The sequence below is a fragment of the Marmota monax genome, unplaced genomic scaffold (genome assembly GCF_021218885.2).
Source record: "Marmota monax isolate L192 unplaced genomic scaffold, Marmota_monax_Labrador192_F-V1.1 WCK01_AAM20220418_F8-fsc00126, whole genome shotgun sequence".
NCBI lineage: Eukaryota > Metazoa > Chordata > Mammalia > Rodentia > Sciuridae > Marmota > Marmota monax.
Window position 1 is genome coordinate 3,726,630 of NW_026695245.1, and position 18,027 is coordinate 3,744,656.

General features: G+C 40.0%; 1 protein-coding gene across 2 annotated transcripts in view; it reads right to left on the bottom strand.

Annotated features, from left to right (window-relative positions):
• The window catches only part of Lama3 (laminin subunit alpha 3), a 231,647-nt gene that overhangs the window by 100,572 nt on the left and 113,048 nt on the right, over nt 1-18,027 (bottom strand). For both annotated transcript variants that reach the window (XM_046433650.2, XM_046433639.2), the window contains 9 exons: nt 15,550-15,647; nt 14,874-15,027; nt 10,943-11,106; nt 7,855-7,963; nt 5,996-6,093; nt 4,409-4,553; nt 2,526-2,652; nt 2,301-2,440; nt 23-138 (listed from right to left, as the gene is read on the bottom strand). In XM_046433650.2, coding sequence (XP_046289606.1) covers nt 23-138; nt 2,301-2,440; nt 2,526-2,652; nt 4,409-4,553; nt 5,996-6,093; nt 7,855-7,963; nt 10,943-11,106; nt 14,874-15,027; nt 15,550-15,647 — 1,151 coding nt within the window. The remainder of the gene's footprint in view (nt 1-22; nt 139-2,300; nt 2,441-2,525; nt 2,653-4,408; nt 4,554-5,995; nt 6,094-7,854; nt 7,964-10,942; nt 11,107-14,873; nt 15,028-15,549; nt 15,648-18,027) is intronic.

The following is an 18,027-nucleotide window of genomic DNA, read 5'->3' on the forward strand; positions in this document are numbered from 1 at the left end:
GCCTGGCCACGGTGACACTTACTCAATATAAAAACTGTTTCCTCCACAATTGGTGATAAACTCAAAGGACTTGTCCACCGATTTTTTGTTAAGTATTTGATAGTCGTAATTCTCTGCAGGCACCACTAGAACGCGGACCTAAAAGAAACCCATCAACGCGTGTTTGGATTTGCAACAACGTGACACAACTATAGCTCGTCACTAAGATTATATCCCTGACTGTTAAACCCAAGTCCTAATGATGCAGGATTTATGAAAAAAAGAATCAAAAGATCAAACCCAAATCAGGGTTAATGGCTCAATCCACATTGCTACATAGGAAACACTGAGCACCAGGCAGACTTGGTATCTCTACTCAGGGGAGCACCAGCCGAGTGCCAGTTGGATCAGGGGAACTTGGGGGGAGTCCGACCTGTTAACATGGCCAGGGCTTCATGTGATCCATGCCTGGGATTCCCCTGGATCTCCAGGGATTGTTGTTTTCCAAATTTTAAAGGTAAGCAAACTGAAGTGGCAGAACCCATGTGGAGCCTATCAATGTAGAACCTTCTGGGCTTGCCCCAGAAGTTTACTTAGTACTGCAGAGTGAAAAATCATAGCCCCAGTCTTTAAAAGTATGACTCAGACTATTCTTTAACAAATGCTGTGAGAAACTGCAAGCATCTTTAATCAACAACTCACCAGCTTATAGCTTTCAGACTGCCTACTGTTCTGGTATTTACCAACTCAATACATACTTGCAAATAGTATGTGCCAAGCAATGTTCTAGGCACAGGGATATGAAATGGATACAGCAATAGCCAAACACACATTTTCTTGGTATTCCCCACAGGAACAAAAGAATGAAATTTTTAGATGAACACTCAATCTACTCCCTCTCACCTTTTTTTAAGGTCAATTTTTAAATTTCTCTGTGAATTTTAATAATGGATTCTCAAAATAAGCAATCTAAGTCTACACAGGACCAACACATCTAAATCAACAAGTTGAAAAAAATAAATAGAACAAAATGAATATAGTTAGTCTCCTCTATGCCCTGGGACAATAGCATCCTCAGAGAGAGGTCAGGAGGCCTGAGCATAGAGCGCCACACAGAGCAGAGCCTGGGAAATGAAGCACTTCCTGCTTCTCTGGAAGGATGGCAGAGAAAACGAACTACATCTGAGCCAGGCTAATAGGTCAACGAGATTTTTCCAGGCACAGAAGCAAGTAGAAAATTCTAGAAAAGGGGACAGTGTGAGAGAGCCTAGTGGCGTGAGAGTAAATGACATGTCTGGGAGCTTGTGAATGGAGAGGTTGGCCAGAGAATGAGGTGGGGGGAATGGAGGGGGAAGTATAGAAGAGGGGAATAGCGGGAGAGATGGAGGAAAGATGAGTTAGGAGGAGGTTGGGAGGGCCCTGGTCACCGGAGTGAAGCACGTGCACTGTAGGCTATCGGAGGTGAGAACTCCTGAAAAAGTGGCTGAGTCTCAGCATGATCAGATCCACTTCAGCCAGGAGAGGGCAGGAGGGACTGGAGGGAGGGGAACCCAGACAGGGAGACCATGGCAGGAAGTTCTGGCCAGTCTGAGTGAGAGAATAGATTGTCAACCTGGGACTAGAATAGAAGGGATAGGACCAAGAGACATGGCAGAGTGCCAACTTATGGCTCAGAGCAGATGCAGAAGGGGGAGTCATCACATCTGAGCATTGGGGGGACCATGGGGACCATCATTAGAGGTAATGAACAGGGTAGGAGAAGCCGGAGCTGTGCAGGTAGCAGGCCAAGTGCGACAGGCCCCTGAGATCTCTGGCAGATGATCATACATTGGGTGTGGAGTTCAGGGTAGACTGTGGGTGCATTGAGAGATGTGGGTATTATAGCTAAGTCTAGAATTAACAGGCTCTAATGATGTCATCCAAAGAGTCAAGATAGAAGGAGGCTTAGTGTTGAACCCGAGGGAACTCCAACATATAGAAATGAGAAGGACAGAGAACTATCAAGGGATTATGAGGGAAAGAGACATAAAATGGGGAGAAAGCAGCGACCGAGGTCAAAAGAAGCAAGAAGTGTAAAATGCTTTGGTGAGAGACTGGTCAGATGAGAAGAGGGCAGTGGTGGTAAATATGAGCACTTTGCTTTTGGTCATCCCCATTTTCCTTGATTTTAATTGTCACGTGTTTTTCTTTTTCTTTTGGGTCAAAGCTGTAAAATGATAATTCCATAAACATGGCTTTAACTCCTTGGAACAACCGTTGCCGTGAACCAGTCGGCCAGAGAAGCCACAGGACGAGGAAGTCAAGGGACAAGCAGAACGCACCAGTGTTAAGGACTTTCCTTCCGGAACCTTCACAGTCACAGCCACCTCAGGCTCTGAGATGTCAAACTCAACCTGGCCTCCACTGATCACCTGATCCCGGCAGCCCAGCACATGGGGACAAAAGGAGGCACGGAAGGAACCTGGGCAAGGAGAGAGGAGCTCCCGTCATGTGACCGCAGGGACAATGCCAGGCACACCGCTCATGGACCTGATCATGGTGCTCACCTGACCACGGCCGCCCTCCATCCACAAACACCTGGACGGGAAACGTTGGGTGCGCTGCTTGATAAAAATGGATGACAAAAACATACCGGCCCAGGTGTGGTACGAGTCCTCTCAGGGTCACTTGGCTCTAAAAGGGAGAAAAATGAGGGTGATAAAAACTCCCAGTGAGAACCCCTTAAGCTGAAGAGCTACAAAATGATTAGAATATTTAGAAGTTGTTATCACATGAGTATGGTTTGTCCCCACCAAAACTCAGGGGGAGATTTAATTCTTTTTTTTTTTTTTTACTTTGAGATTTAATTCTTTTACGTGGCTGTGTTGGGGGGTAGAGCCTAAGAGGAGGTACTTAGATTATAGGGACAGAGTCCCCATAAACACATAAATGCCCTCTCCCAGAAGTGAGCTCTTGCCCTCCCAGGATGGGCTGAGTAACTACAAGAATGGGTTCACATAGAGTACCTGCCCCTTTTGTCCCCTCCTCTCTTCTACAGGTGCTCACTTGTCACTGTCACACATGTACCCACCATGTGGTATCTTCTGCCATGTGATGCTGTAGGACAAGGCCCTTGCCAGATGTGGGCACCTGACCTTGAACTTCCCAGCCTCCAGAACCAAGAGCTAAAGCAACCTCTTCTCTTTATAAATTACCCAAACTCAGGTACTTTATGGTAGCCACAGAAAACGGACTAGAACAGTTTAAAAACCAGAAATGACCTAGGTATTTACCCAAGTGAAATGACAAGGTGTATTCCCAAAGAAACCTTCACTGTGAATGTTTGTAGCAGCTTTATTTGCAAATAATCAAAACTGGACACAAAACAAGCATCTCTCACCTACAGAATGGACAAACAACTGTGATATAACCATACATTTTGTTGGAGGGGGTGTAATTTGGTAAATTACATTGAAAAACTGTTTGTCAGTATTTGCCAATGTCAAAAACATAACCCAGAAGTTGCATTCTCAGCTAGTACCTATAATATGTTTGCTAAAAGGCTGCAGGAGTATGTTCAAAGCAGCACCTCTCAGAATACCTGGGTAATAAGGAGTCTGACTCCATCTTTGATGTTTGACTACTGACAGCTTTCAACTGCTTTTCCCGCATACCTGGACAAGTTGATAAGAAAACCTAAGGGCCCCTCCCTTGGCATGGGTGAAAAGTCCAAACCACACAAATTCCAGCTCTTGGGACCTGAACTGTGTTCCCCACTCCCATCAACCACAACAAAATCCAGAACCACACTCCTCCTTTTACTTAATCATATGAGTGTGAGCCCTGCTCTCTCCAGAATACTGCACTCGATGCATAATAAATCTTTTAACTCTCAAAAAACTGCAGCAACAACAACACAATAGCAATAAAAGATTATCCTCGTTTTTCAAGACAAGAGCTATAACTAAGAGAGAGTAACTAACTTGTAGGAAGTCGCTAATTTAATGATTCACTAATTTAATGAACAAACCAGGACTAGAACTAGGTCAATTTGATTTTAACCCATTTCTCTTAGCTATTATTTGGCTACCTTTCCCATCTGGAATCTTATTCAATTTTATCTCTGAGGTCCTGTTAATTTCCAAACCTGCTGCTATTTGAACAGACACGATCACCCTTTGGATGATAAGAACATACTAATATCAGAATGTTACGTGTATTCTATACTCCAGAACTTTTAAAGTTTATGTTAAAAAAAAATCCACCTGGACAATATGTTAAAATGCAGATTGCTGAGCCCCGCCCCCAGGGCTTCTGATTCAGGAAGTCTGGGGTGAGGCCAGTGAATGTGCTTTTCCAACCATCTCCCAGGTTTCATGGATGCTGCTGATCAGGGGCCACACTTTAAGAACCACGGGTCTAGACACAGCACACTAGATGTCAGTCTTACCTGTGGGGCCTGTAAGGTAATTTCAGGAATGACGTTTGCAGAAGGGGAATTCTCCTGGGGCAGGAGAGAAAATGTTCTCCCACTGGGGACATTCAAAATTAAGGCAGTGGGAGGAGTCTCATGGGCCAGAGAGACACAGGTGGCACTGAAAATACAATGTTCAAAATGTTATTTCACAGTTTGGGGGTTTGGGCTCAGTGGTAGAGCACTTGCCTAGCATGTGTAAGGCACTGGGTTCAATCCTCAGCACCACAAAAAATAAATAAATAAAATAAAAATCTTACTTCACAATTATCGAAAACCTGCAGAGCTGTCCATGGAGCAAAGAGACAAGACTTTGAGTACAGGACTGAGTAAACTATTGAAGGGTTCCCGTGTCAGGGGAACCATAGCATCCTACACATCATTTTTTTAAATTTCTATTTAATTTTTATTTTTACAGCGCTGGGGATTCCTGGGCTTCACACATGCTAGAGAGGTGCTCTACCACTGACCTACAGCCCAGCCCACTGGAAATCTTTATATAGTGATAATCAGTGAAGTCTATTGGCCTAGAATATTCCAGCTGCCTGCTTAATACAACTAGTGTAAACAGAAAGCAGACCTCTATTTTGAAGTAAGATAAGTGAAATAGAAACTTACTGAAACATCCTTTTCCTTCAAAATTAAAATGCAACCAATACAATATTATTCATCTCTTTTTATAAATGTCCACCTAACAAAAAGAGAAGCAAATACATATTTCTTTTAGGCACAGCCAGATCTGCACTGGGTTGGCCATTTTTATAGTCCTAACCACACACACAAGGAAAATGACTGTGTCTATAAATTAATTATTTTTGAGTCTACAGCAAAGCAAGCCTATGAAAACCCCAATAAGCATGAGCTAATTCTGATAACATAGCTGTGAGATAGCTCATTATTTTTGTGGTTTTGTGAATACAGAGCCTCAGACACAGAGATTAAAGGATTGAAGCAAAATGAGGGCTCAGAATAGAACACAGGGACCTGCCCTCCAGGGCCAGGCTTAACTATTTCCCCTGGTACCGCTGTGTCAGCCTCCTGGCGTTATGGAATTCTGGAAAAAAAATGAAGGCTGAGAAAAATAATTTTGCTGGCTTTTCTCTTTTTAACATCCATCACCAGACTTCTACACCTGAGCTTACGATCACTTCTGAAGGACAGGTTGAGCATCCCTAATCCAAAATTTCAAAGGTTGCAAATCCAACACTTTTTGAACACTGACCTGATGCCACAAGTGGAAAATTCCATACCTGTCATCATGAGACAGGTCACAGTCCAAACTCAGGTAAAATAAGAATGTTATAAGACATTACCCTCAGGCTATGTGTATACCCTATGCATGATATATAAATGAATTTTGTGTTTATACTTGGGTTCCATCCCTGGTGTATCTCATATATATGAAAATATTCCAATTTTTTTTTAAAAAAAGCTGGAATTTGAAACACTTCTGGTTCCAAGCATTTTGGATAAGGGATATTCAATGTGTATAGAGTTTCAGCCTTACAAGCATCACAATATCCTTTAGATATCAGTAAGAAACAAAGGAAGAAAACACATTACCTTTGATTAACCAATGGCCCGTAGCTGGCAATACAGTGGACTTGAGGCCTCACGTATTCAGCTGAGAATTCTTCAATGGGTATGAGACAAATCTGATGCTGTCGAGCAAATACAATGTGAAAAGGTAGCCACGGTTACCAGCAAAACAGTGGTATGGCCAAATCATAACATTCATTCAGAAAAATTATAGTCATTAAAGTAGTAAATACTATGCAGTCATACAATGGAAAATTCAAAATGGCGACACCATTGGTAACACATCCTTTTTTAGTGTTATACCCTACTGACTAAATTGCTGTTGGAAAAATAAATAAAACTGAAAAAAATCATATAAAAGTTACAAAAAAGAAAAACTCTTTCAGTGACCTTTGATGCCTGTTTTGGAAGTTTTGTCTTGTTTCTTTTTTTTCTCTCCTCTCTAGATGTACCATTACAAGATTGGACAAACTTGTGCTGGCTCTTGAGACTCACTAACAGGAAGCGGGCAATGTGGTGCGTGGCCAGAGAGCTGTATTGCTATTCAGAGAGCTGTTCTTGGTAGAAATAACCCTTCTTGATAAAAAAATGACCTGAATCTCGGGTATACTTGGACTTTGTTGAAGGATCTATCTGCAGAGGTATTTTTTGAGTGACACAAGAAACTCAATCATTAATGTACCAGTATATTTTTAAAAACAAAATTGTATTATCAGCTGGATTGCAAACCTATTCAGTAACAACAAACGTTTTTACTGAACATCGTTAAGACAGGGTGTCCTACAAGACCAAGATAGACTGCCTCTGTCCTCATGCACCTGCTATTCTAGTCAGCCTTGAACCTGAATGACAGCAGGCTATTTCAAAAGAGGTACACAGGACGCGGGACATGGCTCAGTGGTAGAGTGCTTGCTTAGTGAGACATTTACATCCCTAGCACAGAAAACAAAGAAAGATCAAAAAGGGCAAAACCTATGATTAAAAGATGAAGAGTCAGCCTCATGGTCATTTCTAAAGATAAAGAGGTTAGATTTGCTTGGATTGTTATGATTTTTTTTAAAAAAGAGGGTTGCAATTTATAATAATAATTTTTAAAAATCAAATTTCAGCTATTCTTAAGTTCAAAGTTTATAATACTGTCTGACATAGATATTTAAAGTGCATTTGTACAGTCTGACCTAGCATTTCCCAGGGTTTGATACATGCTTCATATCAGCAGTAACAGGAAGTTGCTTCATGCTTAAAATATCTTAAATTCCCTGAGACACCTATTGTGAATCTGGCCATCCCTGCCTACACAGACCCCAGGGTCTCTCAGTATTGAAGGTGTACCATTACAAGATTGGACAGGAAGGTTATTTCCTCGGCTCAATTTCATATTTTAACTCTTAAGCTTATATATCCAATTAACTAAATAATACTTTTTCTTAAATAGAAGTTTTTAAAAAAAACTAGCTGATAATAACTTTGACTTTTTGATAGACTTTGCCAAAAACTATAAATAAGAGGTAATAGGATAGTAAAATGGGAAAATAAATAAACAATAACCAATGGCATTCCTATACTCTGGCAATAAAAATAAAGTAGGAAATATAATGACAAAGAATATTTCATTCTTGATAACAAAGAATAAAAATTAATGAAATGGGATTTTGTGAGATGTGTTCGAATTTGATGACTAAACTTTATTGGGCGATATAAAAAATGGCTCAAATAAATAAAGAAGCAAGTCAGGCTCTAGATGGGAAGAATAAATATTAAGCTGGCAATTCTTCACAGGTTAATTTTATAATGAAACTGTAGCCAAAATTTTAATAAGCTTTAAAACATATCGATAGCAACAAAATGCTTCTAAAAGTTCAATGGGCAAAACAGAAGCATACCAGAAGGAATCGGGCCATGTGCACCTTGAGCTGAAGGTCTGCATCTGCCAATAGCTCATACACAGCAATGCGGCTCATGCTATCAATCACAATGCTCCGGCAGAGAACACTGCAAAAGGAAACAAGAGTTTTCTTAGCCTAGCCCCCCTCTCTAATTTGCAGCCCCTGGAGTCTCCCTCACTGTGCACATCCCCATAGAAATTGCTCTTCAGTTTCCCCCTTTATAACTAGATGAACAGTAGTAAATTTTTACTGCATAACAAGTTGCAGAACAATGCAATCTGCATTTGAAAGTTGAATGTCCCTTGGGCTGGGGATGTGGCTCAAGCGATAGTGCGCTCCCCTGGCATGCCTGCGGCCCGGGTTCGATCCTCAGCACCACATACAAACAAAGATGTTGTGTCTGCCGAAAACTAAAAAATAAATATTAAAAAAAAATTCTCTCTCTCTCTTTAAAGAAAAAAAAAAGAAAGTTGAATGTCCCCTCTAAAATTCATGTTGAAATTTAATTGCCATTGTGACCTTTAAGAGAGTAGGCTCTGCCCTCATGAGTATATGAACGGTGTTATCAGAGGAGTGGTTTCATTATAAAGTGGACTCTTGCAAGCGCATGTGTACTCTTGCTCTTCTACCTTCCACCATAGGATGACATAGCACAAAGGTTCTCATTGGATTCAGGCACCATGATCTTGGACTTCCCAGACTTCAGAACTGTGAGAAATAAACTTCTTTATAAATTATCCAGTCTGTGATATTCTGTTATAATAGCACTAATGGACTAAGATACAGCCCAAAATCTCTATGGAAAAAGAATCTTTCCACTATAGCCACTGCTGTACCTGTCAGAGCTAAGGGCCCTGCTTACCTTTCCCACATGGCTTGATGAATGCTTGGTTTAATCATAGGGAAAAAGAACTCCTGGGCAGTGATAGCAGATCTCTAACACATAGCCTTCTTGGAATTTTACCAATATTCTTGGGAGCATTTGAAGTTCAAGTTACCCACTCATGACCATGCCACTCGCAGTCAGTAAGTGTGGTGGACCTTCCTCAACATTGGAGAAACCCAGACTTTGCTTTTGAGACTCAATCTGTTCCTTCTCTTTCTTTCTTCCTCATTTCTATCCCTGATGCCCCTTCCCTCTATCTCATCTGGTGAGCTGCAGAGTTTGGAAATATTTAAAAGGCCACATAATTCCAATGGTTAAACCCAGACAGGAAGTCTTTTTTGAGTAATGTTTCAGATTTCATACTCTGCTGCAACTTCTCTGCTTGTAAATAAAATATAAAACTAGTAACCAATTAAGACAGAATGACTACCTCTGATTAATATTTGAAATAATTTAGGCAATGACTTTTTAGGTCAGGATTAAAATGAGATAAAACATACCAAAAAAAAAAAAAAGCAGAGTTTGTACATATATTAGAACTTAATAGTTGTGTGTGTGTGTGTGTGTGTGTGTGTGTGTGAATTAAAATATTTCTTTTGGATTCAAGCATAATACTGGGAGTTAAATATGTGAAGTGATTCATTGAAATTTAGCTTTATCCTTTATTAAATTATTATTTAATGATTTAGACAGTTATTCCTCAATAACCCATTCAGACAAGGCTCATGGAATGCTGGGAGGGTGTTCTTTCTTTGGTTTTAAACCCCTCTTATCCTGAAATGATTCAGAGTCACCAGCATCATATGAATAATTCCTCCTGTTCCTGAGCCATCTCCACTTCGGATCCTACAAAACTGGAATCAAGCCCTGTGACATGGGAGGTGGAAGGAGTGGAGAGAGCTAAACTGGAGGGTGGACTTGGATGAACAAGATGTGGAGAAGCTCTGCCCCAGTTCTATGGCCAGCGGTCCCCAGGACTCAGGTGACTTGGTGACCCACCCCTCTAGGGGTGCATACTCTGCTGGTATTGATGTCACCTAAAGATGCAACTCATATTTCCAAATAATGTCAGAACATTCTGGGGAACTCTTTTTAAGGCCCATCTCATGGTCCTGTTAAAAATCCAAATATAGAGTTAGAAGTGCAGCCCAGTGGTGGAACACCTAGCATGCATGAAAGAGGCCCTCTTCCGTCCCCAACTACAACAACAACAACAACAACAACAATAATGATAATAATAATAATAATAATACAATTACATTTTTTGGTTTCTTTTTGCAGCAGCATTTTTAATGTTGCTGAGAATAGCCATTTCACTGAATTGTGTAAAAGTTTCCCTTCTAAATTTCCAGAAGTTACTCTTTGCATAAGTTCTTCCCTTTCCACATCAGGGAAAATGTCCAACTACTTCAGGTCATCTTGGGCTTGGCAAAAAGCAACATTAAAGTAAAGATAACCAAATGTTCAGGGCCTTGAGCAAGAAGTGGGTGGGTTTTCTGCAGTTCTCCACCTGCTGTTTCAAGAAACTCCAGCTGACTTCTAGTACCATTTATTAAACAATTAATCTCATGTGGAAAGCCTCTTGTGCTGATTCTTTCATCAAAGCATGTTCTTGGAATATTATGCAAAGAAAACCATTTTTAATAAGCTCGTGTCAATTAGTGTTCTTGGACAAGAAGACCTTCACCAAGGCAAATTTTAAATGTCCTTTGTCAAATTTTTTTTCATCTGTTAATCATGAAACATTAATTATCCCCAGTTCTGAGGTGCATTGTGAACGCAGGTGTGTACTTCCTAATAGTATAGAGAATGAGTCTCTTTCCTCATGCCATGTACACATGCACTTGGTGGCCATTGAGGTGAGAACACTGAATTCATTGTACCACACTAAGAGTGACATGGACTCACGAAAAAAGGCCGTGCAGCTTCATGTGATTCTGAACCGAATTGCTAAGGAGAGCATGCGGCTTTTTAAGAAAATGAAAAATTTTCAATTCACTGCCTTCAGAGAGGACTCTCACTGGGCATGCTACAGATGATGCTGGATCATCTAACTAGTCCCTGGCTTGTTTTCAAGATTCGCTTAAGAAAGAAAACAAGGTTCCAACGCAAATGCAAATCAAAGTTCCTCAGGCACACACCATATTTATTCCCTGGGAACAAGGGGGAATTCCTAGGGTGGGGGTGGGGGCTGATTACCTGTACTTGCAGCTATATATGGTCACCTGGCCTGCCAAAAGAGGCCCCCCGGGGCTCTTCATGTTCATGTCAACCGTAAACAGCTGGTCTGCTTCTGTGACATATTCAACCATGACCACGTACTGGCCGACCTGTGGGACACGCAGCTGCAGATGCAGTTCCACCTGCCAAAGAGGCCAAACAGACCATCATCCAGTGTGGAACACACACATGAACATATTTACATACATGATGGTGAAAACAGAGAAAACACCAAGGAGACACTTCTACATGTCAGCATAGTACGGATCTGGCTCTAAGGGTGGACATGGGAAAAAAAATACTTGATGCCCCATTAAATTTGAAGTCCAGATAAGCAATGAATAATTGTTTACATGAATTTCAAATCTAAAGCAGCATTATATATTTTTATCCTCCAAATCTTGCAATTTTATTTATAGGGGTGTCTACTTCTACCCTGTAATGGTTTAGCTCCCATTTCTCACAGTCAAAGGCACTCCCAAACTTGAAGTAAAACAGATTACCAATGAAGGGTATGAGGAATGGGTATATGCCTTGAAGCTCTTTAACTAACTTATTTTACAAAGAATTTAAATTATCTCAGTGAAAATAACATAAAAGTGACACACCTCTCCCACCCCTGTTGATAGTTTGCTACATCATGACAATGACAACTGATAGCTTAGTTCTCATACTTTCAAATAATTTTCTATGCCTAGAGGTGCACACACACTTAAAAAAAAAAACTGTGGTCATGGTAGGCAATCAAGGATGTTCTTGAACTATAATAATATAACTATGGTAACATAAACCATGTGGCCTGCAAAGTCGAGAATAAATACTATCTGGCTCTTTACAGAAAAATTATGCTCCCCCAATCTCACCTATTGGTTAGGAGCATGGAGTCTGAAATCAGATTGCTCCCAGCTGTGTGATCTAGGGTTTTTTTATTTGATATCTTACGTGTCAGTACCCTCCTGTGCAAAATGAGGGTAATAATAGTACCTACCTCTTAAGATGGTTTTGAGGATTAAATGAATTAATATATGCAGAGCTCTTAGAACTATATGTCGCATGTCCTAAGCAACACATAAAAACATTGATGATTATAGCTGTGATTATTGCTTTTTGCTATGACTTGTTTCGCTATGACATGTTACTCAACAATACTTCATATTTCTTTTTCAGCATATAGAAATATACTTCATTTTTCTAACAGTTACCTACCACTCTAGTGTATAACTATAAAAATATTTGATCTCCTACGGATGAACATTTAAGTTGTCTTTAATTTTCATATACATGGATATATACACATATACACACATATACACACACATATGGGAAATATATATGTATATGTGTGTGTATATATGGAATTTATATATATATATTTGTTAATTTATATATGGAATATATATTTATTATTTTATATATAAATTAATAAGTATATATTTATATAAGTACATTATATAAATATATATATAAATTAATAAATATACATATAAATTCCATGCTGGTATTTTATAAAATTCCTAGAAAAAGAATTGCTTGTGTGAAGTATGTGGTCATATTTCATGCCTAACCCAGTATTAGAATTGTATTCCTTAGCAGCGTAACCCACCTTAGTTCATACGCTCAAGCCCAGTTGAGTTATACCACACTTAATTGAAATGGTCCTCCTTCTCCTTGCCTTCAGGAAATTCACATTGACTGCTCTTTCTGAAAAGTTCTGAACTACATAAATGCTATATTCTGTGGTGATTTTTCCACCACTTAAATAACAGAAAGATTCCCTCAGGGAACTACGTGGATTATCCACACCACTCTTGGCTCTATTACACAGTGATGTACGGCACTGCCAATGGTGCAGGTGGACAGGTCATTACTGGCTTCTCTCCCCTGGGCATCTCCAGATGAAAGCTTTTCTGTCTTCTCTCCACCATAAAACACACATGGGTCAATGACTCTTCAGGTTTTCTCCCAGAGGTTATCATTGGCTGCAAGTTTTATCATAGTAGTCTACTGTAAATTTCTAATATGCTTCCCATTCTGAGTTCTATGGATTGATTTTTGAAAGATCTGTTGGAAGAGTTTAAAATACATTTGATGGCAAAAGCAGGTTTTGCGGAACTCAGATAAAAGACATTACAATGACAAACAAAATCTTTAAGCTTACTGTTGTTATCAGTTACTTATTTTTAAAAAGGGAAATTTGAATGGAACCAGTATCAAAATGGTAAGGTGGCACAACTGCCCTCTCCTAGTTACAATGTTTTAGGATAAAGACATAGAAGGTGGGTTTATCAAATCTGTTGTTTATGCAGAAACCTAACAACTCTGATGTCAAAATGGGGATTCAAATAATGAGGTCAACAAGTATTAAATGTATATTCTAGGCCAGGTTTACTGACCAGATGGTGGACATACCATGGGAAACAAAGCAGACATGGTCTCTACCCTCACACAGACTTTAATGAAATAATTCAATAACTATACAATTATGATGTAAAATTAAAAAGCCATTTTTAATTATATTTAAGCTTATTAATTTGAGTGTATATAGTCACATGGAATTAGAAGGTATTGCAGGTCTGGAGGCATTCAGAAAAAACCGTAAACAGAAATTTTCAATAAAACTGGACAGCTCTGGACTTCGTTTTATGCATCAACCCAAAGTGATTCTGCTGAACAGCTCAGTGCTGTGGCTCTGGGCTCTATCACAGGTAAGAACACCTTCTGATGAGTCTTCAGCATCCCTTGCTGGAGGCTGGCCCTTCTCAGCTACACCACCCTGTTGTCTGGGGAACACATACACAAATAGACATGCAAGCACATACACCTATGTGAATCTGTATTTTTGTGTCTATGCATTTTCATGAATGTGTATGTCAATGGACAGCTGTGTGTGTGTGTGTGTGTGTATAGACACACAGTACAGAAAGAAGGGATGCAGTAAAATAAATTTTAGAATAGAAAAGAGGAAAGATCATTTAGTTTTTCTTTATACTTACTTATATTGTTTACTTGATACAACATACATAAATATTATTTTGTAAAATAAAAATTCTAAAAAATAAAACAAAAACTATATTTAAGAAATACACTTAATACCTTTAGCTGTTACTAACAACATGTTAGTATTATTGTTGATTTAAAAAATGTACCCATCTAAATTCTCAGGGAGAACTAAGGCCACAGATATTTTTATTCTATATATTGAATCCACCAAACGAACATTTTCTTCACAGGCACAAAACAGAGAATGTTCTAGAAAATAATAAAAATGTAGCAGAGAAGGCTGTTTTCAGTGTCTTCAATTTGAGGTGTTGTATTTTCTTATTATTGCTGATGTACTGTACTTTTAACTCGCATACTAAATCAATATATTCTTATATTTGGCTACAAGGCTCAAAGAACTCCTGGAAGAAAACTAACGCTGAGACCTGTAGTAACATGTCCCCCGAGCTATGAGTAGCTGTCTTGGGGTGCAGCAGTTCCGGATTCTGAGATTCAGGAATTCAGCTGTTCCAAATTGCTTAGCCTACGGGGTTGGATGGTGAGTGGGTGTTGTGTCCTTTTAGGGTAAGCTATGAAGCTAATGGAGAGCTTTTAGGTTGAGCCTCGTCTTTCTTTGACATCAGAGATATCACCCTGAGTCAGGCAGAATAAGATGCCTCCTCTAGGGAACCAAAAAGAAAGGATTCTATAGTTACTCATGTCCCCTGCCTTGTCTAGAAAGTGTTCAAAGAACAATCTTAACAGAGCTCAGTGTAAGGTCCCATCCAGACCCAACCAAAATCAGAGAACTCAGCAGATGCTGATTAACATCCCTGAGAAATTCTTCCAGTTTCTCTAGAACTTGAGAAGTCAACAGACACAGATAGGGATACAGTATTAGCATTGACAATAAATAAGAGGCTTCTCCCACCTCTCTCCCGCTGAGGTCCACCATGACTGGATGTCTTGCAGTGGGCTGTCTCACTGCCAAGGGTCTCGATTGGCCATCAAGCAGGAAGTGCCTGGCCTCGCAAGCCAGGGTGCAGGGGAACCTGATCACTGGCAAATGCTGGTAAAGCAAGCAACTTCAACAACAGCAAAACACATTAGTTATAACCGAGAACATGAAACCAAATATCAGTGTACATCCCTGAGGACTCTGAGTCATTCAATCCACCTCACTCATTCATGTATCATCCCTTTAACAGACTCTTAGTAAGTGTCTACTACCAGAACTGAGGACTTTTCATCTGCACCAGGAAGGGAAGAAACAAAAGTCCATTTGGATTCTATTTTTAAGCTCTTACCCTTACCCAATGCATGACCTTGAGGTTAAAATTTAGGCATGCAGCAACACTTCTACCTGCTACAGGGTGGTAGCCACTCATAAAAAAAAAAAAAAAAAAAGCTTCAGTGTGCAAAAAGTGCTTTGTGATTCTTACTTGAAGGACACAAATAAGACCGAGAAGAAACAGCACAATTAACTCATTATCCAGAACATTCAGCTGCACTTGTGATCTTGAGGACTATCATGAACCCTTGTGTTAAAGGCTCCTAATTTAGAAGATCCATTCATGCTGCAGTTGCACCTTCTGCCCCATACTAACTTTTCCTGGGGAGATCCTGTGTGGGCACATGGTTCTGTGACAGGCAGCTGCAACGCCGAAGCTTCATAGTAGTCTCTGGGGAGCAGCACCAGGTAATCCTAGCAAAGACCCAAAAGACAGTTACTCATTTTTCTGGGAGCCTTACCTTGATGATAAAATAACTGAACATACTAGCTAAATTAACAACCAGATGAAGCTCTTGGTTAACCTCTCTATACCAACTTCCTGTTCCTTACCCTGACTCACCAAGACCCATAAATAACTCTCGGGGGTTCTTTACACAGGGGTGTTTCAGTGTGAACATTGGTATTTTTCAAATTGCAGAAGAAATTTTACTGTCTCTTCTAAGTCATTTATAAATCCAAAAATTAGCAACGATTATAAGCTGCCAATTGATAAGATGCTCCCTTGAGAGGCTGGCTGCCTTCAGCAGAGAACACCCAACGCAGATCATGTCAGATGGCTTTCTGCTCCTTGCAGAAAAAAAGGTTCAGAAAAAAAGTTTCACAATTCTTGGTGACTCAAGAGAATGGACTGACCTACAGCTTGTCCTACCAAATGGGAAGAAGAGCGTGTTCTAATAAGTGTGCCAAATGAAGCCCACTCAGAATAAATTCTGCTAACCAGCTCTTCTCATATATGTGTCCTCACCATAGATCTGCAAGGGAAGGAGGAAGGGACATCTGCTCAACAGCAAAGAGAATCATATGTGGTCTGTCTGGCATTTCTCTCCTCAGGGAGAAATGGCTAGGAGGGGGAAAGTAGGAGATTGTGGCTTGGGTAACTCGGTGGTCTTACTACCTGTTATGGTTTAAATATGAGGTGTCCCCCCAAAACTCATGTGTGAGACAGTGCAAGAATTTCCAAAAGTCAAATGATAAGGTGATAAGAGATGTGATGTAATCAGTGAATTCATCCGCTGATATGGATTAAGTGGGCAGGTGGGGTGTGACTAGAGGAGGTGGGGTGTGGCACTGGGGGTGTGACTTTGCAGTTCCTATTTTGTCCCTAGTGAGCAGAGCTCGCACTCTCTACTTCCTGGTGGCCAGGTTCTGAACTGTTTCCTTCTACCACACCCTCTGCCATGGTCATGTTCTGCATCACCTCAGGCCCTGAGCTATGGAATTGGCTGATAATAGACTGAACCTAATAACTGTGAGTCAAAATAACTTTTCCTCCTCTATATTGCTCTTGTCATGTCTTTTGATCACAGTGACAAAAAACTGACTGAAACACTGAGTTTAACTTTCAAAATGGTTATCATTCTACTTGCAATATTACTGAGGTTGGAACTGTATCACCTCATTCCTTGATATCCCATAGATCCTAGAACAATAAAGGTTGATAATAGGTGCCCAATATTTTTAGGAGAAATGGAATCATTATGGGGAAAACTATTTGCTCTACTATACAGTGGCACTGACTATACACCATTAAACATATTCCATGCCTCCTAGTAACTTATAATGAATCCTCCTTTCCATTAGTCTAAGTTTGTGCCCACTATGGGCATCATTGGAATTTTCCTCATCCTCATTTCTGACATCTGTGCAGCCATCTTAAACTTTTTTTTTTTTTTAAAGCAGCACAGTTTTCTGCCAAGAAAGTACAAAAAACCAGGAACAAATGGACAGGAAAAAGCTACATGTTATCTTTATAAGGTTCCAGATTTGGAAAGGACCTATAAGGATAAATACTATCCTTATTGTCTGGAATCAGCAAGAAAGGCAGGCTTCCAGTTGAGGTCATCAATGGGGTTGTGCCAGAAGGAAAACTTCATATTTTCCACTCAAAGAGCATAATACCAAGATTTTGCCAATGATTTTGTCTTGAGAAGACCCTGCTATAAGTAGAAGCAGACTTCAAAACAGATATCAAAGAAGGGTGTCCCAGAGAACAAGTTTTATCTCTCTGCTTCTCTGGTTACTTTATTAGTGTTGGTGGACACAGCCTTTCCTTTGATGAACAGTTCTTTGTCAAAAGCAACCAGTTTGGTGAAATTCTTGCCTAGGTTTAAGGTAGGAGAGAGCAGGAACAGCATTATGGCTCCTGTGGCCTCTTCTCTTTCCAACACTGAAAATCTCACTGATATTAGGATTTTCTTGTCCTCTGTTTTTCTGACTTCATTATGCACAGTCCCCAGAAAGGCTTATTTTTTTTAGGTACCCTCTGATTTATGATGGGAAATACCAAATGAGCATTTGGAAGGCAGGGACATATGCATATGAAAGCTTTGCATTTGTTCTGTTAACTTTGAGTCACTGTGAGTTACAGTTTAGGTTATTTGGTTTTTGTGTTTTGTTTGCCCAAGAGAAGCTGGCTAGAAGGAAATAATCTTACATCATTATGTCATTTTAGGGGAAAGGTCACCTTAGGTTCCTGTATGATAAAAGGGAAATCTGTGGCAGGGGCTATAGCTCAGTTGGTAGAGTGCTTGCCTCACATGCACAAGGCCCTGGGTTCAATCTCCAGCACCAC